The following is a 23,441-nucleotide window of genomic DNA, read 5'->3' on the forward strand; positions in this document are numbered from 1 at the left end:
ATGGTCAATATTCAAGTGATAAACTCTGAACTGGATGAGGAGAGGAAAATGATTTGGACTTTTTCACATTTTTTCTGACTCATTTTAGAATTTGAATAATAATAATAAGAAAAAGAGAGCAGTAGTAGAAATCAAAATCATTCAGGAAATTAGACAAGTCCTGCAATGTGGGAGTAAGTGAAAGGAGAAGAAAAGAGGTAGAATTAGAAAAGGAGGGAATGCAACTCCATTACAATGACTAACTTACAAATGAGACTGACTGTAGGGAGCCATATTGAAAAGCACCATAATAGGTGATATTTTTGTTGCAGAGATGATCATACCGATGAGATTATCTCCTTGCTTGTAATAACTCCATGGATGTTTTCCATCCTGGTGTTCCAAACTCAGAGGACACTTCATTCTAATCTTCCCAGAGACTGGCTGGGATACCAGCAGTAGAAGAAGCGGAAGGAGGAGATCCATAATTCATGAGATTGAATCACTTTCTAAAGAAGAACAAAACGAGAGTTAGAAGAATTCATAGCACTGTCACAATATGGAAATGCCAATGTTTCTTATAGGGAAAGAGACAAAGTGAGCGTCACCTGAAGAGAAAATACATTCAAGAGCACAGTCCCTACCTCTGTGTCACACAGAGCATGACCCAAAGCATTTATCTTTTTTCTGATGCAGGATCCTTGCATGTTTCTTTACTCTGATGTTTACATCAAAGGCAGTCACTGGAGAAGTAGCAAAAGAAGCGGAAAAGACCAGGATGATGATACTGTAAATGCAGAGAGAAGCAAATTCTCCTCTGTGGATGCCAAACTTTTTCCAGGGCTTCCATGTGCAGAGGGATAGCCGAAGAAAAACAAGTTGGTGAAAAGTCACATATACACCCCTGTAGGCACTGCTCTGTTATTGATTGTGGTCCTTCCTGTCAGGACTTGTCTAGAAAGTGATGCTGGAGGAAGTTAATTCAACCCCAGGGAATTGACTTCTGCTGTCCATCAATATTATCTTTTGCCTCCAAAGACTGTGGTGAAAAGTCATCTACAGCTATGGGATTCGTTGCCACTCCACGTCAATGAAAAATAACTCTAGTGTTGCCTGTCTTCTAATGCCAAGGAGCAATCAGTACTGTTAAACCAGAGTTAGAAACTGAATAATTTAAGATTAAAATTTAAAAATGTAAAACAACATTATAAAGTTCCAAGAGTTCCAAGATATGGGGACTAATTTTGAATTTGAATTTGAATTTTATTGAATTTATAGACCGCCCCCTCTCCCCGAAGGGACTCGGGGCGGTGTACAGACAGCAGTTAAAAAACCATATACAAAATAGAAAATCTTAAATACTCCTAAAAACAAATTAAATGTAAAGCTGTACAATAATAATAAAAATTAAAAAGCAACCTAAGGAGCCTATCCCCAAAAATTTAAAATACAGGCCAGAAAGATTAAAGATTAAAGCTACGGTTAGGCCAGGCCAGCTAAGTGGAACAGGTGGGTCTTAAGTTTCTTGCGGAAGGAGCGGAGATCGGTGGTTGTTCTGATGTCGGGGGGGAGGTCATTCCAGAGGGTCGGGCCCATCACAGAGAAGGCCCTACTCCTGGGCGCCACCCGCTGGCATTGCCTAAGAGTTGTTAATCCAGTCAGGAAGGTTCTCATAGGGCCAACCAGCCCCTTGTCTATGTGGGCTTCTATATTCCTCACTGATGCCCACATAGCCAGGTTTTGACCCCTTTCTGGAAGGCCAAAAGATTGGGGACTTTTCTCACCTCTGAGGGCCAGATGTTCCACAATGCGGGGGCAGGGGCAGAGAAGATTCTCTTCCTAGACTCTTCCAGTTGAAATTATTTGACTGATGGAGTCTGCAGAATACCTTCCCTGCTTGAACAAGTGGGATGTGCTGATGTAATACAGTGAAGATGGTTCTGTAGGTAGCCTCGACCATGTCATGTAGACCTTTATAAGTAATAATCAGCACCTTGAATTGGACTTGGAACAAACCAGCACCCAGTGCACTTCACAGATCAGAGCATATGCTCTTCTTTTCAGCACCCAGTATCGCTCACAAGGCTGAACTCTCCACCAGCAGAAGCCTCCAGATACTTTTCAAGGGTAGCTCCATGTAGAACATGTTGCAATAGTCCAATTGGAAGATGATCTGGGCATGAGTCACTGAGTGGAGCTCCTCCCTGTCCAGGAAGTGGTGTAACCGGCACACAACCTGAAATTGGGCAAAGGCCTGCTGGACATAGCTGATGATAAATTACCAGACACAGAGAGTCCCAACTACATCCACTCCATTTCACTAGGGTTCAGTTGATGTCTAGGATTCCCCATCCAGACCCCCAAAGGCTCCAGGCACTGGGAAAGGTCATCCAATGCACCACTGACTTCACCACTAGCTGGATATCATTGGCATATTGGTGATAGTTCACCCCACAGTGATGGATGATCTCACCCAGCAGTTTCATCAGATGTTAAAAAACAGCAGGGAGAATACCAAGTCCTGTGGTACATCACAAAGCAGGGGCCATAGACGGGATCACTTGCTCCCTATTAATACCAATTGGGACTGATTTTGGAGATAGGAAATGAATGAGTGCAAAATGATGTCATCCACTCGCAATTCTTTTGCTGTTGTTAGTTGCGAAGTCATGTCCAACCCATCACAACCACATGGACAATGTTCCTCCAGGCCTTCCTGCCTCTACAATCCCCCCCCCCGTCCATTTAAGCTCATGCTGACTGCTTCAGTGACTCCATCCAGCCACCTCATTCTCTGTTGTCCCTTTCTTCTTAAGTTGACCCAAAAGGATACTGTAGTGGATGGTATCCACTAAGAGTTTAAGGAGAACAACAATGGATACACCAATTCAATCCAACTCCTACCAGAGAGGATCCATGTGTGTGTCCACTGCAGTTTCATCCCACATTTGGGCCTGAAATCTAACTGAAAAGGGTCAATTTAATCCTTTTCCTCCAAGGTCCTCTGGAGCTGCAATGCCACCATTTTCTCAACTATCTTTCCTAAAAAGGGAAAGTTGGAAACGGTGTGGTAAAGTACAGTAATGGCTTCTTGAATAGGAGGGAACATCAGCACCCTCTCAGACAAGGATGAATTCACCATCACTTGGACCCACCCACTTTTCACCTCCAGAGCGGCATTAACCAGCCAGGAAAGGCCCAGATCCCATATGCATGTGGTGATGTTCCTCTCCTCGGGGGCTTGTTCACTTTGTCATGTCCAATCAAAATATTCCCAAATAAGTAAGTAAATCTGTTCCCTGGGCATCTACACAGGACTTGTACCATGCATGGAGTCCAACTGTGAACAAATGTGAGTGATTTTCCTCTAGATCCCTTGAACATTCCTCTGCATAGCCATGGAGATGGATATGAAATGCACCTGTTGGAAGAAATGTCCTTCTGGGTTCAGCTCCAAGTGGGGAAAAAGACACTGGAGACATGGAGGCTGCTTGGAAAGATGGTTTAATGGTGGACAGGACCACATGGCTTGAGTCCTGAACAAAAAAGGTGATCACATGCTTCAATGTTGGGTGGAGAAGAAGAGAGAGGACAAGGAAGGGGCTTTCTGGGCTTTTTATAATCTGTTCAGCCTCACCTCTCTGTTTCCTGTTCCTGTGTAAGAAATGTATTCTGATTGGTTGTCAGACTCCCATGGGGCCATGCAGGAGCAACTCTCTAGGCTGTGTTTTGAATCCAGGTTTGGTTGAGTTCTCAGATGCCATGTGGGGAGTTGCGTAAAGGCTAATCATGCCTTAATCCCATCACTGGAGGTATATTATTATGTAAAGGGACTGACTTGGGCATCTTAATGGCCCATTGAGAAAGGGGGATGGGCAGGAAGCTGCAGGGACCTACTCTGTCTTTAAACATGTTTCTTCCTTTTCACATCTAGGGAAATATAATATTCTGCCTTTTCAATATTTCGTAGGATATTTTGTTTTTCTAGGAGAGGGATGGGTTTTAACTTCCTACACACCTTTCCCAAGGAGGTTTCAGGTGACCCTAGACAGGACTGTTGGGTAGCATTTAGAGGATGAAATAAGAGCAGAGAGGTATTGAAGCTTCGCCACTCTTGTCGCCACAAGGTAAACCTTAATACTTCACGAAGCAAGTTGGGAAAACCTGAAGAAATGTCACAAGCTCCCATGAAATCATGGTCAGTTAAAGGGTAGCAGATCACATGTTCCACCATGCTATGAATACCGTGTTTCCCCGAAAATACGCCAGGGGCTTATTTTATTTTGACCCACGAAATATGGCCTTGGGTTTATTATCGGGGGTGGGTGGGGTGGGGGTCTTATTTGCGCCAGCCGAGCGAGTGGCCGGCACTGCTCTGATGTGTCCTGTTACCGCCCTGCGTCGGGCTGGGCTTTCTTTGCGAGGGGGACAATCTGGGGAGTGAGAGAGTTAGGAAGCCGGGGCTGGCGTGGGGCCGTTTCTCCAGTCAAGCGTCTGATTCATCCCCAGGGGTGAGCGTTTTGCCTCCTCTCTGCCCCGGCTTGGAAGCTGCAGAGGAAGCCTGCCATGCCCGGCGAGGGGGGGAGAAGAGACGACAAGAGAAGGCAGGTCTCGCTCCACACCTCTCACTTCTCCTCCACCCCACCTGCCACCCCTCTCGCTAAAGAGACGGTGGGGAAGGGAAGCAGCCTGGATTCTGTTAGCATTGGGGCGGGGTGGGAGGAGTTGGGCTGCGACATACGCGTCCTACCCAACACTTGCAGCTCCGTCGTGTTTCTCGCTGTTTTGTCCAGGGAAGCACCCTGTAAAAAAAAAATCTCGCGAGTTCAACTTCCCTGGACAAAACAGCAAGGAACACGACGGAGCTGCAAGTCTCAGGCAGGACGCATGTCTCGCAGCCCAACTCCTCCCACCCCGCCCCAATGCTAACAGAATCTAGGCTGCTTCCTTTCCCCACCATCTTTTTAGCGAGACGGGTGGCAGGTGGGTTGGGGGAGAAGCGAGAGGTGTGGAGCGAGATGTGCTCCTCTTGCTGTCACTTCTCCCTCCCCTCCCCGGGCATAGCAGGCTTCCTCTGCAGCTTCCAAGCCAGGGCAGAGAGATGACGAAGGGTGAAACGTTCACCCCTGGGGATGAATCAGATGCTTCACTGGAGAAACGGACACACGCCAGCCCAGGCTTCCTAAATCTCTTGCTCCCCAGATTGTCCGCCTTGCAAAGAAAGCCCAACTCGATGCAAATGCCGCCTCCAGCCACCTCTTCATCCTGGTGAAACTACGTTTTTAAAGGATGATCTGCGGGGGGGGGATTTCCTGCACATTGGCAGTGGCGTCTCCTCACAGGGCTTCTCCCGATGTCCCAGGGGCGAAGCAACATCCCATAAAGGAAGGCATGGAAATCCATACAACTGGGGATGTCAGAAGAAGCCTTGTGAGAAGACGCTGCTGCCAACGTGCAGGAAATCTCCTCCCCCTCCCCCTTCAGATAGTTTTGTGGGCTGGCCGGAGAAGTCTTCAATGAAATTCGCTCTGTCTGTGCCTCTGCAGGCAGCAGTATCTCCTCGCAGGTCTCATTCTTCCTTCTCTTTGGCCGATTCTCATATATTTTCAAGCAAAACACTGCCAAGAGAGGGAAGTATCTCTTCTGCCTTCCTTGCCAAACTTTGAGTGTAGACGTAACGCTTCACAAAGCTTCTTAATCCGCGGCTGTTGGCTCCCTCGCTTTGTGTTCTTTATACACATACCGACATACCCACCCTTCCTGGGAATGCCGTTTCCCACTCCCAAGATTCCGTTTCCAAGGAAAGAAGAGCGCTGGGGCCGCACTGGACTTTCCCCCCTGCCCTGACTCCTGTCAGCCTCAACTTTGCTCCTGAAACCCTGCGGGCCACTTCTCTGCTTGAGCTCAGCCGAAGGGGGGGTTGAGGGCAAGGGCGAGATGAAGCTGATTGCTTCCCCTTTGCCTCCTCTCCCAAAAGCAGTCTCGGGCGGAGCCACTTTTGCAGCAGGAGACTCAAGCCGGCCTTCTGAAGGGTACTGTAGCAGCAGCTATCCACAATTTTTTTACCCTTATTTTGTCCCGATCCACGTGGCTCACTGGGCCACGTGGGTCGGGACGAAATAATGATTTAAAAATTGTGGATAGCTGCTGCTACAGTACCCTTCGGAAGGCCGGGGCGAGGAGCGTCGGGTGCATTATTGGCCTCCTGCTGCTTTTGTGGCCGTAATCGATGGCAAAGGCAGCCGCACCTGCCGGAGGCCACGGCCTGAGCAGCACCCACAAATCAGCTGTTTTTTGAATGGAAGCCGGATCAGCTCAACTGATCCGATTAAGGAGCCGAGAAGCGCTGAGGTGACTAGGGAAGGGAAGGGCTTCCTTCTGTACTTGCCATGGCACCCTTTCACTTGGGCTTATTTTCGGGGAAGGGCGTATATTTACACCCACCTCAAAAACCAGGCAAAAACCAGGCGTGGGCTTATTAGCAGGACATGTCGTATTTTCGGGGAAACACGGTACTACCACAATCTCAGTTGCAAAGTTCAAAGCCCATTCCTAATTTAAAACACCAAGAAACTTCCAAATATAAATGATCTTGGGGTTTTACATGAATGTGGAGGAATAACACAGAGTGTCAAAGAAACAAAAATAAACACTTCTAGCCACTCTATAACATTCTCCCTATTTACCCAACAATGCAGTCACCAGACTATCTCTTTCCTATTCCTTAGCCAACTCTTTTCCAAATGTTGATGTTTCTAGTATAAGTGGGAAATGAAATTTCACTTGAGGCACAAGCGGTTTTAACACCAGAGCCAAATTAAGGTTATTATCTAATAGAAAGGAAAACCACAATAAAACTCTATTTGTATTATTAAGCAGGGTTCAAGGATAATAGTTGATTCCTTGGCATTAGAAATGAGGCAATATTGGAGCTAAGAGTCCTCAACTTCGGTAATACCAAACTCCATAGTTCTAGGTTGCCTTACAAAGCAGTCTCTGGACTCAAGATAGTATGTTGAAACACAGCAGAAATAATTTTTCTCAATGTTGTACTATTTTCCTCTGGCATCACGTACTGGACATGTCATGACATGCTTTTTCTTCATCTCTCCTTCCCTGCATGGAAAAAATGTCAGGGTCCCCTGAGGAGAAGTGTAATTATCATCCTCTCAGTTATTTTGACTTCTTGTACTACTTCTCCAGTGACTGCCTTCGATGTACATATCAGACTGATGGAACATAGAACAAATCTTGCATGAGAAAATAATTAATGCCCAGCCCACATTCAGGGGACAAGGAGGGGGTGTACTCTTGAATGTGCTTTTTTCCTTTCCAGATGAAACTCAGTTTGCCTCTGCTTGGATTAGAAAACCACTGCATAGTCTGTCTTGTCAGATAGCTCTGAAGTCTTTGAATTCTTCTGTAGAAATGCAAAACCGATTGAGTCAGCCCATTAATTATGGACCTTCTGCTTATGCTTCTGACGCTGCTGGTGTCTCAGCCAGTCTCTGGGAAGATTAGAATGAAGTGTCTGCTGAATTTTGAGAACCAGGATGGAAAAAAGCCACATAGCTATTACAGGCCAGGAGACCATCTTATTAGTATAGTCACCAGTGCGTCAACAATATCACGTATAATACTGAATTTCAACATGGCTCCTTCTAGTCAATGTTGCTTGTAAGTCATTTAGTGTGATGAGTTGTGTTCCTTCCATTTGCAGGTCTAATACTCTCATTCTTTTCTTCCGTTTTCATTTACTTCTATTTTGTGAGAGCTGACTAATTTACTTAATTGTTTGGACTTCCATAATTTCCCTCTTGTGCTTTGTTTTGTGGAAGAGACCAAATTCCAAAAATGGGGCAGAAAACAAGGTTGAGATAAGTCCTGATTATCCTCTCCCTCTCCAATCCTGAGTTTGTCATGTGAATACTAACATTGTTTTAAAAAAAATAGTCATTCAGATTATCCTCTAAGAGTTCAAAACATAGAAGAGAATGAAGAGAAAGTTCTCTTTAAAATGATGAAAGAACTATGGATGTGTACTCTAGAGATCCAACAGAGACTGGTGTTGTGGCAGATGAAATACTTAGATTAAATACATGTAATATAAGGGGTTACAAGATATCAAGGAAGAAGCATGAAAGATTTACCAAAAAAATCAATAAGAGTTGAAATTCTAAAAAGGGCAAGAGATATTCTATAGATATAGAATACTTCTTAATAGGGTAGCTATCTTATTAAGAGATAGAAAAAAGAGGTAGAAAGTAGAAACTGGGAAACAATATTATATTAATATATAATAGAACACATAATTACCATGTATACACAAATATTAGAAGTTGAAAGATTATGATTATGTATATTTAAATATTATTATTATTAGTAGTAATATTGTGTTTAAAATATATTGACCCATCCTCCTTATCAAAGAAATTATATAACAAAGGAGTTTGGTTTAGATGGTTATTGCCAGAAGGAATGTTGATCTTCTGGGAGGGAAACAGAATTAGAATCAATACAGTTGTGGAGGCAGAGGCCTTCATGAAAAAACACAGTTCCCTCCTAGAGGACGAAACCATAAGAGGTAGTGAAAAAGGTGACAATACACAAGATATGAGGGAGGGAGGGGCTGTGGCTTTGCCAGGGGACATGGGGGAGGGAGCAATATTGAAAAGACACAGGTTACAAAAATAAATGTATTTGAAATATTATTGTAATTGTTGATATATTAGAAAGTGGCAAAAGAGATGATTGAACATATGGTTGATGCAATGTATAACAAGATGCTTTTTCGGCTTATCTTTTATCTTTTGTTTTTTTTCTCTGTAAAAGTTGTGAGATTTGGAGAGATTTCTACCTTTAGCACGATGTAGTTGCCAAAAAAATTTGTACATCCACCTACCCTTTCCTATAAATGTTTAAAAACCAATAGTTTATATATATAGACCCAGATGTTATGTTAAAGAAAAACTATAAATAAAACTATATATATATTCAAAAAAATGTCATTAAATGGGTGTAGTTGCCTCTATTCAGCCCATTTTCATATTTTGATATTCAATGCCTGATCCTTATAAAAATAGAAATTGACTTGATTTTAGAGTTGCTTAATACTGAAGAGGCTTTTGGGTAGAAAGAGGAATACATTTAAAAAATGATGATGTTGATGATAATGATGATGATGATGACGAGGATGATTTGAAATTGTTTTACAGTAATCAATCTTCTGATCCATCAAGAGTCCAACGCTTCATTTTTGCCATTCAAGAGGTCAACAAGAATTCTCAGCTCATGCACAATCTCACACTTGGCTACAACATCCATGACAACTACTTGAGCACCATTGGCACATCAGATGCATTGCTGGACATGCTCTCTACTGGAGAAGCCAATGTTCCCAACTACAGCTGTGGAAAGAAGGACAACATTTTGGCTCTTGTCGATGGAGCTCTTGATGACATCTCCATCCAGATGTCAACATTAGGAGGCACCTACAAAGTCCCACAGGTTTGTTTGTGTATTTATCTCATAAAGTGACTTGGACGGTTGTGGTATTCTCTCTCACCAGCCCCATTCCTTTGTGGGAATCTTCTGCTGCACATTTGTGCATGTAAGAAGAGGTCCTGTGCCCAATCAAAGTGTCTCATGTACAAAAGCAAGTTGCAGCAATTATGGGAAGCTCAAATATTGTATGTGAGCCAAAATAATGATATTTTCAATGGTGAACAAATTCCATATTCAAGAAAATGGGTTATTTTACCTACCACTGATAAAACCTATATGTCTATGTTCTCATAGTAATCACTAGCATTAATTGACCATGTTATTTAAAACTTTGCAAGCATATTAGCCAACATGTTAACTTTTTTTTGCCCTGATGCATTAATGAACAAAGGTTCATAAAAGGTTTGAAGAGCAATAAAGCCTCTAGAGAGGATTTTCTACTGGCTGAACTATTCAAGCAATATTCCTACTGGTTGGGGGTTCTATTGATGAATTGATTTCCACACCATAATAATAGCTGCCATATGCATATTGAGTGGAAGATGATAACAGTAGCTCCTCTACATAAAAAAGGAAACAAAAGAGGGAAGCCTATTAACTGATTGGAAGTTTTAATGTATAGAGGTGAAATGTAGAGGTGAAAAATCTGTATTGTCAGACATTTAGGTAAGAAGGGCTTATATGTTGGTTTCAAGGTCCTATGCCAGCCTAATGAAGGAAGTAAAAAGCTACTCCAAAGCTGACTTGTGGTCTACCAGCTTAAGTTGCCTCAACCCTGAAAATATAATGCACATATTGACTGATATTACTGATATTCCTACCCCATCAGGTGAACTGTGCAAAAAAAATAAAAGAAGAATATGGTAAAGTTCTTCCACTCAGTTCATTCCTATAATCCCAAAGGAAGAGTTCATTTTCCTTAAAAGCTGCAGCTACTTTAAAAAATAAAGTAGCACAAAAGATAATTGAAGACTATTTGAATGTCAATTGTACAAGAAAGAAAGAGAGATCAGTATGGTAGGTCAGATATTAAACCAACAATCTATTCGGATCCTCATATTAAAACAGATATTAAAATTGCATATAACATGGTTCATCATATGAACATAACAATTCAATTAAGCTCTCCATATCTGGGTTGGATTGTGTTACAGTGTGTGAGTGATTCAGAAATATGATTAGCATTCTTTATTCTTTCTTATTTAATTTCTATCTTTTATTACAATTCTATATTGAATATCTATTTATCTCGGTGTTATGTGTTTTATATTCTCTACCTTGTGATGACTAATAAAAATAAATTTAATAAGTTCCTAAGAACCAAGTTGGATTTATTAAAACTAGTATTTTAAATTTCATTTGACTCAAAATATAATGCAACATTCTTAATTTTTTTTTCAGATCAGTTATGGGATTGTTTCAGTAGCTCTGAGTGATAAAAGTCAGTTCCCTTTTTTCCACCGGATGCTCCCCAAAGAAGGGGTCCAGTATCCAGGAATCGTTCAACTGCTCCTGCATTTCAGATGGACCTTGATTGGTGTCTTTCCTCCAGACACAGAGGAGGGAGAGAATTTTATGAGGAGTTTGACTCCTGCCCTTGTCAAGAATGGCATTTGTGTTGTTTTATCACAACAAATCTCAATGACAAGACATATAGCACCCTTCAGGGATGCCCTCTCTAAATGGAGACAAGTCAATGTTTTTGTTCATTTCCTAGAATATTTTTCCCTCATGAACAGATTTCGCCATATCCATTTTGCACTTGAAGGTTTGCCAGGACCAATTGAAGGGAAAGTCTGGATCATGACAGTCTTGGGGGAATTGAAAATGAGAAGGCACACATTTTTCAGATACATCCATAGTATTTGGAACTTTGACTTTCAGGAGAAAAAAAGGTCAAATGATGATGCGTTTCAAGCCAGTTTCTTTGTGGATCCCCAATTTAAAAATCATTCTTTTCACTGTTCTTTTTCAAAGCATGTCTTTTCTGTCAAAGGCCGAACAAGATGTTCCCAGAAAGCACCACTGGAGACCCAAGAGAAAAAGAACAGAAGACAGGTTCCAAATGAACATCGCTTTTACAGTGTCGTTAAGACTCTGGTCCACACCTTGAATGTTGCATATTCCTCCAGATCCAGGAGCAGAAGAAAGGAGAGCAAAGACAGATTGGGGTCTCTGAGGCTGCAGGCATGGCAGGTAAGAGTTAGGTCCCAACACAAGCCATCAGAAGTAGTTCTTTTTTAGAAGGGATCCAAAAGAAAACCTTCTCAACTTCATTGTGCTACAAAACCCAACAGGTCTGGCCAATCTAATCACTCAGGGCATAATGTTCCAAAGATTGAGCAACATGACTTATAGAATTTAATAGTCAACACTGCCAATTTTAAAAAGAATGTGGGCATGTACATTAGGTTTGTGGTTAGCACATAGAATTTTACATTCATAAATTTGAAAGAAACCCTGGGACCACATAGACCAACCCCTCCTCTTCTGCAGAAATCCCAATTAAAGGTTTTCTTACTGATAGCTGCTTAACATCTGAGGTGGCGCAGTGGTTAGAGTGCAGTCCTGCAGGATACTCCAGCTGACTGCTAGCTGCAGTTCAGCAGTTCAAATCTGACTGGCTCAAGGTTGACTCAGTCTTCCATCCTTCTGAGGTGGGTAAAATGAGGACTCAGATTGTTGGGGTCAATATGCTGACTCTGTAAACCACTTAGAGAGGGCTGTAAAAGCACAATGAAGCGTTATATAAGTCTAAGTGCTATTGTCAGCTTTGAAAGCCATATTAACATGGGAAGCTTCCACGCTGCCACATTCTTGCGCTTTTGAAATTAGGAGGGGGGTTTAGTAGAGGGAATGTAGTTAGACATAATAGCATTCTTCTTTTCAGTCAAGGTCATGGTATTCCTGCACCTGGAAGAGAGGAGTGGTTGAAGTGATGCCTTGAGTTGGGACAGATTGTGATTGGACCATGTGATGGACTGAGGGGTTCAGAGGCTGGGTTTGGTTTTTGATTTACTGAGGGGAAACCCGCAACTTTCAGATTCGGGTTTTCCCAGATGTTCCAGTATAACTACTCAAATAAAAGGGAACTTTAGGAAAATGCCGGTCTCTGTGTTTTTAATTGGAGTTGGGTTCTTCTGGAACGCTGACATATTGCTAATCTTTGCATTAAGAAAATCAGTGAAGATAAAACTGAACTTCTCTACTGATTAAGTTCTAAAATTCTTCCTCCTTTTAAGATACTTTTCATCTCATTCCCACAATCTGTTAAGGAAGTGTAGTGATGTATGAGAATGAGTTTGGGGAGCTGGGGAAAGAGATCCTGCTGAGACAGAGAAAGAAACTCTGGAAAGATCCTCCCCAAATTTTCAGACAGTAAAAAAAGTTGGTAGGAGAGTGCCATTTTCAAACTTGAAGGATTATATTAATGTAGCCTTAGAATAAAGTAGAATTAGTTCACTTATTTGTGTTTCCCATCTGGTCTACCTAATAGAATATTAGCTTGACAATTTTCTTCTTGACAAAGCGATGCTTTCAAAAAATTACCATGTTGTTCTTATGAAGTTAATAGATAAATTGTGTTTGATAAATTTATTTTTGATTTGATTTTAAAAATTCCCTACAGTTTACAAATTTTGTCAATGTTTTGTTGGCACATATTTTTAAATATATGATTGACACATTTTGTAGAACCTTTTTCACTTTTGAAGATATTTGTGACAGTTGTGCTTCCAACTAAGATTATTCACATGCTAGACAAGCATAGAAGAAAGATTTAAATGTGGGGAAAAAAACACAGGGGATAAAAAAAGAAGATTTCTGCTTCTAAAATTCCTGGATGTTTCAATTTTAGTTCCATCCCTTTCTGAAGAAGAATGAGTTTTGCAATTTTTCCCAGGAGAAACTGTACTTGAACCAAAATGGAGATGTAGCGGGAGATCTCAACATCATGGGCTTGGTGTTTCTCCCCACAGAGGATCCCATCCAAGAGCAACTGGGGAGTTTTGAAAGACAGAGACTTATTATCAACCAAACTGTTCTTTTCCATTTAAAGTTGCTCAACAAGGTGGGGAAAATATTGGTGTTTTCTCTGTTTTCAAAAAAAACCTTAGGACTCAATTGATGTGAGCTAAGCCTGGTCACCAAAGTGAATGATTTTTACTGAAAATTGAATGTAAGGAGTAGAAATTTACAGTTTTGTTAGACTTCTTGGGAGGTTTGGAACCGTGGTGGCACAGTGGTTAGAATGCTGTATTGCAGGCTGTCTCTGCCCACTGCCAGAAGTTTAATCCTGACCACCCCAAGGTTGACTAAGCCTTCCAAGTCTAAGTGCTATTGCCATCTCATTCCAACAGAGGACTCATATTCAGCTACCATTTGCTGCAGGAAAAGATGTTTGACTTCACCTTTTTGAGAGATACATTCCCATAATCTCACCTCTACCTCATCTCAGTAAAGTTCTAGAAAATAGGCAGTCAGTTCTAGTCTTAATTCTACTGCATGGTGGCCATATGAATTGAACAGATAAATATACAAGGAAACACATCTCCTTTAAAGTGGATATCCCTAATTTGTGAAGTATTTCTCCTGTGTATCTTAAGTGGGAGACTTCTTTGAGTACTTTCAAAGGGAAGCAGGTTTGCAATATTTTATGTAGTCCATAAGAAACCTTTTCAGGTGCTACTAGTCAAAGGTTTCTCTCTTCATCACAATTTTTTTAAATATTTTTTTAAAATCTAGTACAGGGGTGTCATACTCAAGGGCTGGGGGCTGGATCCTGCCCTTGGGGTGCTTAGATCTGGCCCATTGGGGCCACCCTTGAAACAGGGTACAGGCCTATGGTACCTCTGCCAGTGAAAACGGAGCTCAGGACAGCCGTGAGCAGCCCCCCAAAGTGCTGTTTTTGCTGGAAGAAGATTGCAAGAGGTCATCACAGCCAAAAACAAGACTTGGGAGCATATTTTCGCTGGCAGAGCATTTGGACCACCACAGGCGCCCCTGACATGAGTGACATTGAGCTGGTAATGCCCACCCTGGCCCTTTGAGGTCAAACACAACCATGATGTGGCCCTCAATGAAATTGAGTTTGATGCCCCTGAACTAGTAGAATAAAAAAATAGTAGATTTTTTTTTTTTTTTAGAAATACCTTTTATTTTTTCTGCTTAGTCTCTGCCTCAGTCCAAATGTGTGAAAAACTGTCGTCCTGGATTTTTCAAGCGGGCTCAAGAAGGAGAACCAGTTTGTTGCTATGACTGTGTTCCTTGTCCAGAAGAAACCATTTCCACTCAGGAAGGTGGGTGACACCTGATGAAAGGGGAAGCTTTGTGGATTCATTCATGTGGATGTTAACAGAAAGATCTAAGCATAAACATGTTGTTGTTGTTCTTTATTTCCATCATGCCAACATGCCAATTTCTTACATAATGGGACATTTTTTTTTAAAAAAAAAAAAAGGTCCTAAAGGGTGTTTTGTCCTCGCTACACGTTACTCTGTGTGCATCTTGACATGCAGCTACACCCACATCCTCCAATAAAACAGACTGTGCGCGTAGATCTGGATGCTTTATTAAAAGAACAGGATTGTAAAATTGGGGGGGGGGGGATAGAAATACATACAATAAGAACCCAAATACACAATAGGCAGTGCTGAGTTGCTGGTGAGCATAACAATTTAAAAATACAGATAAACCAGAGCTTCTGACTAGTTCTGGAAAATGGGTAGCAGAAATTTTGAGTAGTTTGGAGAACCAGTAAATGCCACCTCTGATTGGCCCCGCCCCATCTCTCCTCTGCCTCCCGAGTCCCAGCTGATCGAGAGAAAATGGGGATTTTGCAGTATCCTTCCCCTGGAGTGGGGTGATAATGGAGATTTTACAGAATCCTTCCCCTTCCACTTCCATCAAGCCATGCCCACCCAGCTATGCCACACCCACCAAGCCACGCCCACAGAACCGGTAGAAAAAAATTTTTGAACCCCACTACTGAGATAAACCTAAATCTCACCAGCAATGTTGTGTGTATCGGATGTGGACTTTTGTCCTCACATGAATGTGTGCTATGGATTAGGCTGGATTTTTCATGGTGCTTCTGTTTCCTCTGAATGCTAAAGAAAATGGAGTCTGGATTCCCATAATTCACTTATTTTTGGAGTGAGGGTTGATGGATAGATGATCCTTAAAGGGCCCGGTAAGATTCCAAACAATACAGATTGGTATTTAGCCCCAGCCACTAGATGGGGCCAGAGAACAACAACAGTATATACACCAATTATAAACTGGGGTCATGACAATGGTTGAAGTAGAAAGATTTAGATGAACATGGCAGATTGGGAGAGGTTATCTCTGCGAGAAGAAATATATCTTCTACTTGTGAGTATGGAAGTATTCTTATATGTTTGCCTTTATCAGGAATATCTGAATTCTTTGAAACTTGAAATTGTTTCAGTTTAACGGCTTTTTCCCATCCAAACCAAGTTTATAGAATAGAATTATTTATTGGCCAAGTGTGATTGGACACAAAAAGGATTTGTTTTTGGTGCATATACTCTCAGTGTACATAAAGAAAAATAAAATACATTCATCAGGAATCATAAGATACAACACTTAGTGATAGCCATAGGTTACAAATAAGGAATCAAATCACAGTAGGAAACAAATGAAACAGTATAAATTGTAAAGATACAAGCAACATGGTTATAGCCATAAGTGGGAAGAGATAGGTAGTAGGAAGGATGAGAAGAATAATAGTAATACAGTTAATAGTAATACAGAATCTTACAAGTTAAAATATTAATCAGTCAATCAGTCAATCAATCATTATTAAGTTCATAGAGCCACATAATGTTATTTTTATGTGCACATAAACGGAAAGTTCTAAAGGGGCTTTTTCAGGAGGCAACTGGACTTTCTTGTTTTTTCTTGGAAGACATTTCCTTTCTCATCCAAGAAGTGTCTTCAGCTCTGACAGAATGGTGAGGAATAGAAGGATTTATATTCCTTACAGAAAGCTGGTCATTTGCATCCTTTTAGAGGGTCGTTGAAGCACTCGGAGGCTTATCTGTGTCCTCAGGGTCACCTGAGTAGAGCTCCTGGTTCCTGTAGCCTGCAATTCTTTCCTCTGGAAATCCATTCCTACTCCCACACCATTCAAAGGGTGTCCATCCCAAATTGTATAACTAAAAGTCTGTAGAGATTCTCAGTCATCCAGGTCATGGTTGTCCCAAAGGTGCTTTTTCAGGAGGCAACTGGAGTTTTTTTCTTTTTTCTTTGAAGACGCTTCATTTCTCATCCAAGAAGCTTCTTCAGCTCTGACAGGATGGTGGGGAATGGAGGGATTTACAGTATATTCCTTGCAGACAGCTGGTAATGAGTAGAGACTGTAGAGACTGAGTCTATAGAGAGTCTGTAGAAACTGAGAATCTCTACAGACCTCAAGTAGATGGAACTGGAAACTTTTCTTCCAATGCATGGAAACTGGGGCCTATCAATAAGGAAATCAAGTATCCAATTACATAAAGGAGTATTAAAATCTAATAGGCCCAGTTTGTATAAAATAGGAAGTCATAAAAATGTATACATATATTTACCATTTACTATGGTTTTCTGGCCTGTCAATATCATCTGTCACCCTAAGAAATTTTAATTGAAAGGTGAAAGGAGATATAAAAAATACTTTTTTCTCCTCAGATACAGAAAAATGCACCAAGTGCCCAGATGAACAACATCCAACCAAGAACCGAGTCCAGTGTAGTCCCAAAAGAAGAAATTTTCTGTCCTATACGGAACATCTGGGTATCATCCTTGTCTCTTTTGCCCTAATCTTATTCCTAACCACAGGCTTAGTTTTAATTACATTCTTGAAATACATGGAAACTCCCATTGTGAAAGCCAACAACCGAGACCTCTCCTATGTCCTCCTTGTCTCCCTCCTGCTTTGCTTCTTATCCTCATTTTTCTTCATTGGTCAACCAAGAAAAGCCACCTGCCTTCTCAGACAAATGATATTCAGTATTGTTTTCTCAGTAGCTGTGTCATCTGTGTTGGCTAAAACAATCACAGTGGTGTTGGCCTTCATGGCTACAAAACCAGGAAACCAAGTGAAGAGATGGTTGGGGAAGAGCTTGGCCAACTCCATTATTCTCTTTTGTTCTAGTGTTCAAATTTCCATATGTGCCATATGGCTGGGAGTTTCTCCACCATTCCCTGAGTTAGACCTGCATTCCCAGCCAGGAGTGATAATTCTTCAGTGCAATGAAGGCTCCATCACTATGTTTTATGTTGCCCTCAGCTACATGGGTTTCCTAGCTGCCATTTGCTTCACTGTAGCTTTCCTGGCCAGGAACCTGCCTGGGGCCTTCAATGAAGCCAAGCTGATCACCTTCAGCATGCTGGTCTTCTGCAGCGTTTGGGTCTCCTTTGTGCCTACCTACCTGAGCACAAAAGGAAGGTCCATGGTGGCCGTGCAGGTCTTTTCTATCTTGGCCTCTAGTTCCGGGCTTCTTGGTTGTATCTTCTTCCCCAAGTGCTACATTATCATCCTGAGACCAGATCTAAACACTAAGGAATATTTAAAGATAAAGTAGGGAATTGATCTTAAATCGTTTCTAGGCTCACAGCATTTAATTATTTATTTAAAAAATATTATAGGGTTTGTATGTTTCTTTGCCATCTGTTTGACAATTTAGATTATTTAAAAACCAAAGGAAATAAAATTATGAAGATTATAAGACTAAGAACATTAAAATTACTTAGACAGCATCGTCAAGCAATAAAATAATGAATCAATAATTAATACTCATGTTTTTTTAATCTGGTGTTAGTTATTTTCTTTCAGAATGCACAGGTTAGCCAATATTTTGTTTAAGCACTCCTTCAAGACAGGTCATATGCAGTATGAGCCAAGTTGTGGGCCTTGGGATAATGCAAGCTTGCTTGGTATCCTCAATGTTAGATAGGAAGGTATCATCTTCACCTCCTGCATGATATTTTCATTAGTCTGAGGTCTGAATTGATCTGAAGCTCTGTTATCGACTACAGAGGCCTTCAGGAAAGCCTTGCCAGCAGAAGAAATCAGCTGAGGTATGCGACGCCTGGCTGTAACTATCCAAAGGTAAGTTGTAGGACAGTTCCACACACACACACACACACACACACACACACAAACACACACACACAGACCATCCCTACCCTAGGTTAATTTTAAGTTAGGGTGTGTATTTCAAGTTGGTTCATTAGTGCAGGTAAGTCATTCATGATGAATAACAATGGTTCAGTTATGCATCCTTCTCTTACCCCTTGGAAAGTGCTAATCCTTCTTTCCATGGCATCATTGAGTCCAATCCACCCTCTCAAAGAAGTCCTTGTAGGGCCAACAGTCTGGGTTCTGTTTTAAGGACAATCAATTTCCTCCATAATATTTCTCTTTACTGTGTCAAATGCTGCACTAAGATCAGCATACCGTTGTTCCCATTGACTGTCATATTTAGTAATTAGATAGTTCAAAGACAAAGCAATTGTCAATTACAGATTTCCTCTCTCTAAAGCCTGCTTGTTCTTCTGCAAGGATGTACTTTTCATTCTACCCATTCTCTATTCTACTCTAGAGGAACCTAGCATATGGTGTGTCAGCCTTTCTGGATCACTTCTTTATTTATTGGGTGGTTTGCTTATATAATCAAAAAGTATAAATACAAGGATTTCTTGTCATTCAAGGCTTCCTCTCTGTTAGAGGGGCCCGTCTTTGTTCAGCTGAATAAACACGTAAGCTAAAAGGCAACTTTGGGTTTTCTGTCTATATTTTACCAAGCCACACCTCAGAACCTGCAAAATGAGTGGAGCAGCTTGATTCCAGAAGTTGTGAATGCTCCAAGTTTTTAAGAAGATATTAGACAACCATTTGTCTGAAATGGTATAGGGTTTTCTGCTTGAGCAGGGGGTTGGACTAGAAGACCTCCAAAATCCCTTCCAACTATGTTATTCTATGCCCAAGGTGGAATATATATGGACATCTAAAACTTTTTGAACACGGTCTCTTATAACAACCCCCTTCCCTCCAGAGTGAAACTATGTCTTCCTCTCTACTGGACTCTGTGTTCTCCAGTAACCCTCAGAAGGCAGGCTGAGTTGATGTGAATTCTGGGGAAAATAAAAAAGCTGCTGTATGAAACTAACCATATCAAATGAACTCTATCTTTTCTCAAGCAATTTGTGCTGTAGGCTGTTTGGAAGACCCAGTGTGGATTTGAACTGTAATTTTATTTTAATAATTTGTCCCATAAAATGTCAAACAAAGCCAGAACTTGTCCTCCAAGTCTGTTTTTCAAAATGAAATGTGCAGAAAAGTCATTTAAACTTGGTCGAAGGTCAATGTGTCAGTTAGTCCAAGCATCTATGGTTGAAGAGTGAAATTCATAGAGAATCATAGGGACTCGTTAAATGTTATTTCTAGCAAAAAGTAGAGAGAAAATCCAGTTTATTTTATATAGGCTGCCTCTCCTCAGAATGTTCCTGCAGCCAACTGTCACTGATCAGAATCTTGACTATGTTGCTAGGCAACTAACCTAACAGAAACTCCCATTCTGCTCTCCTTTCTCCTGGGCCATGACAAGTCAATACCTCAAGAGCCAAAATAAACAATGAAGAGTGCAAAGAATAACCTTACTTTATTCGTTTCTAGCTATCACATGGTTTCTTTAGATCACTATTAACCATAATTTGAGTCTTCTGAAACATATATCAACTTAGTTCCTTAAATATATATTTTTGCCAAAGTCCATATTTTTCAAGGGATAAAATTATCCATTCGTTCGTTCATTCATTTATCATACTTCTTAATTGCCCATCTCCCTTGGATTGCCAAATTGAAGCTTATTTTTCATTAAATTGTTATAAAAATCTGTTATATCCCATACAGTTCTCACATTGTCTTTTGTCTTTTAGGTAAGAATATGCTCTGATCTTCATTAATACACTTTTTTATTGGTTTTCTAATTTATCAGCCAAAATTAATGTAAAGACTTTATAATCATGATTCAATAGGGAAACTGGTCTATAGTTCTCCAGTTATACTAATATCTTAAATTTCAGGCATCCTTATTAGCATTTTAAGCTATGATATTAGCACTTTTCACATGACTGTCCACGCTTCTTCTTTAATGATAAGGAAAGCATCTTTTCAGCCAAAATTATTTCTTTGGTTCCTGTGAGAAGTTGCTTTTTCAGCCACTACAACATAATGTAAGTATTCTGAAAGTCCCTCAATACAGTGGTAAATTTCAAGAGAGATAGAAACCCAGCTGGGAACTTTAAGGTAACCCATAAATTTGACATTTATAGATTATTATGTAGAATCAATGTTTTATCTTGTTCAGGACTCATGAGTAATGATAAAAAGCTTTTTATTGTTTGATCACTTGCTTTCTGATGTATCACATATATCTAACATATGTATCATTTGTTTCTATAACCTATAAAACATTAGATTTCACCTTTAGTAAATGCTTTTTTATTTTGCTTGAATTTCTTAGTGATTAATGTTTTCAGGGGGACAAAGAAGCTCCTTTTCAAGGGTTAAAGTCTCTATCAGAAATTCAGGCATCAAGTTCTTATCATCTTGATGGAGTTTAAAGCCAACACCTTGACTCTGGAGTGGGATGGAATGGAGCCAATTTATCATTATAGACCAGGAGTCCATCTTAGTGGTAGGAATCTTTATGTGACAATCATGGACTTTGTATTGAACAACTTTGTAGAATTGGAACTATGAACACCATGAAGGGATGTTTTTCTCATCCTTGGCAACATGTCAAAAAGCTAACAAACAGGATTGAAATACATAACATTGATCCAGAGGATTTTAAAGATAAATATTCAATTGAAGCCAGGATGTTTCTTTTTAGGACTGATGGATAAACAATTAGAAAATTTCCATGGGAGATTATTTCAATATATGATTACTGTGGCAAGATTATTGTGCACAAGTTTGAAAAGATTTGGCACTGCTCACTGTGGAGGAATGGTTGGTAAAATTGACAGGACTTCCTGAGATGGACAAAGTGACTTCTTTGATGGGAGAAAGGAAAATATCTATAGTTATTCATGACTGGAAATCGCTTATTGCATTTTTGGAGAAAAATGAAAATGAACCTTTGACACTTGACAGCTACCATCCTTCCCACTAGTGCCTGCCAGCATAGCTGAGAAGGATGTGTATGAATGTATGTGTGTGAGAAAAAGCAAATGTAGATTTTAACCAGGAAACTCTTGCTGGAATTTTAAATTCCCTGGTTTCAGTGCATTCCAGAGAACTGGTTGTGTCTCAGTGCTCAGTTGAAAATGGTTTGAGTGTGACCAGGGCTGTGACTTTGTAAGTATGTGACCATATGTTAAATCTGGGTGCACCTGTAACAGACCATGGTCCATGCTGGAGGTATTGCCCAGTCTGTTTTTGTGGCATATGAGCTATGAGAGTATGAATTTAAAGGAAATGAGCCAAGCAGGAGACTGATTTCCATATTGACCTTCTCCTTAGAGATGTTTATTTAAAGGTGGGAGGGAAGATCAGGGAATGGACCACCAGTTTTCCATCTTTCCCTGTTGGAGCTTCACCTCCCATTCTTTCCCTCCATTTGGATGTGGCAAAGACAGCTTCAAATTTGGAAGCCAGCAGATTATTTGGATAAGAGACTAATATGGTTCAGGCTCTTTTCTTCTCTCAGACTTCCCTCTCACAGCCAGAAGCTCCTCTCACCAGCCTCAGGGAAGTTAAAATATATTTTCCTATCTATATTTTTATATTTATGTCATCTCAGTGACAACATTTTTATGCTGCTTAAAGAGAGAGAAGTTCACACATACAACAAAGCAAAAAGATTATTACTAGAGCCGCAGATATGGAAGAGCCATACGTAGCCATTTAAGGCAGTCCACTGTTCTCATAAATGCTTTTTTGCTATCCACTTTTTAAAACATAACACAACTCACACAAAAATGTTAATGATGCTTAATTAGAGAAAGGTTCCAGGATACAATACAGTAGAAATAGATATAACTAGATAAAGAGAAGAGGCTTATAGTTGCAGAATGCAATTCACTGTTTTGCATAAGTTTGTAAATTAAATGTTACCTCAGCTATATTTAGTCGTAGACCAGCTGTCAACAAAATACATCATCCAAAGGAGAACACAGAGAAGCAAAACAAATTTAAAAATGAACTATTAAAGAGTTTTTTTTAAAAAAAAACACCCTTTCACATCAATGTTTGAAAATGAGTTAATCTTATACATGTTGTGAAGGAAATGGGCACATGAATATGATTAACAGTTTCTCTCCAATACAAAAGACCAAGTACAAAACCTAGTCATATTACTAGATGTTTCTGCATCCACAAAAATTTTTTCTACATTGGTCAATGGTGCAGATAATGATATGGTCCTTAAATGTTACATATTTATCCAGATATAAAAGAGATGAAGTAGGCTTAGAATGTCTTGGATGCTAGGAAGATACAGCCAAGAAGGATGACATAGCCAACCACACATATTTTTTCTAAATTTGAGAATCAATGAGATAATTTCAGAAGGAATTCTTTCTTTGAATAAGTTCCCCTTGCAAAGGTAAAGGTAAAGGTTCCCCTCGTACATATGTGCTAGTTGTTCCTGACTCTAGGGGGCAGTGCTCATCTCTGTTTCAAAGCCAAAGAGCCAGCACTGTCCAAAGACGTCTCATGGTCATGTGGCTGGCATGACTAAATGCTGAAGGCACACTGAACGCGGTTACCTTCCCACCAAATTGGTCCCTATTTTGCTACTTGCATTTTTACATGCTTTCAAACTGCTAGGTTGGCAGAAGGTGGGACAAATAATGGGAGCTCACTCTATTACTCGGCGCTAGGGATTCGAACTGTCGAACTGCCAACTTTCTGACTGACAAACTCAGTGTCTTAGCCACCGAGCCAT

At 40.6% G+C, this 23,441-nt stretch overlaps 2 protein-coding genes across 2 annotated transcripts in view; one reads left to right on the forward strand and one right to left on the reverse strand.

Annotated features, from left to right (window-relative positions):
• LOC309382492 (vomeronasal type-2 receptor 26-like) overlaps positions 1-23,441 on the reverse strand; it is a gene marked incomplete at both ends in the record, with an annotated part of 82,013 nt that overhangs the window by 20,367 nt on the left and 38,205 nt on the right. The window lies entirely within an intron of this gene.
• LOC309384238 (vomeronasal type-2 receptor 26-like) lies at positions 10,195-18,068 on the forward strand (the record flags this gene model as incomplete). The annotated part of the gene is made up of 4 exons (XM_081937479.1): positions 10,195-10,312; positions 11,480-11,679; positions 14,654-14,780; positions 17,173-18,068. The coding sequence occupies 4 exons, from the start codon at positions 10,195-10,197 to the stop codon at positions 18,066-18,068; spliced, it is 1,341 nt and encodes a 446-aa protein (XP_081793605.1).

This window comes from Natrix helvetica, assembly GCF_964273705.1.
Source record: "Natrix helvetica genome assembly, chromosome: 1".
Taxonomy (NCBI): Eukaryota; Metazoa; Chordata; class Lepidosauria; order Squamata; family Natricidae; genus Natrix; species Natrix helvetica.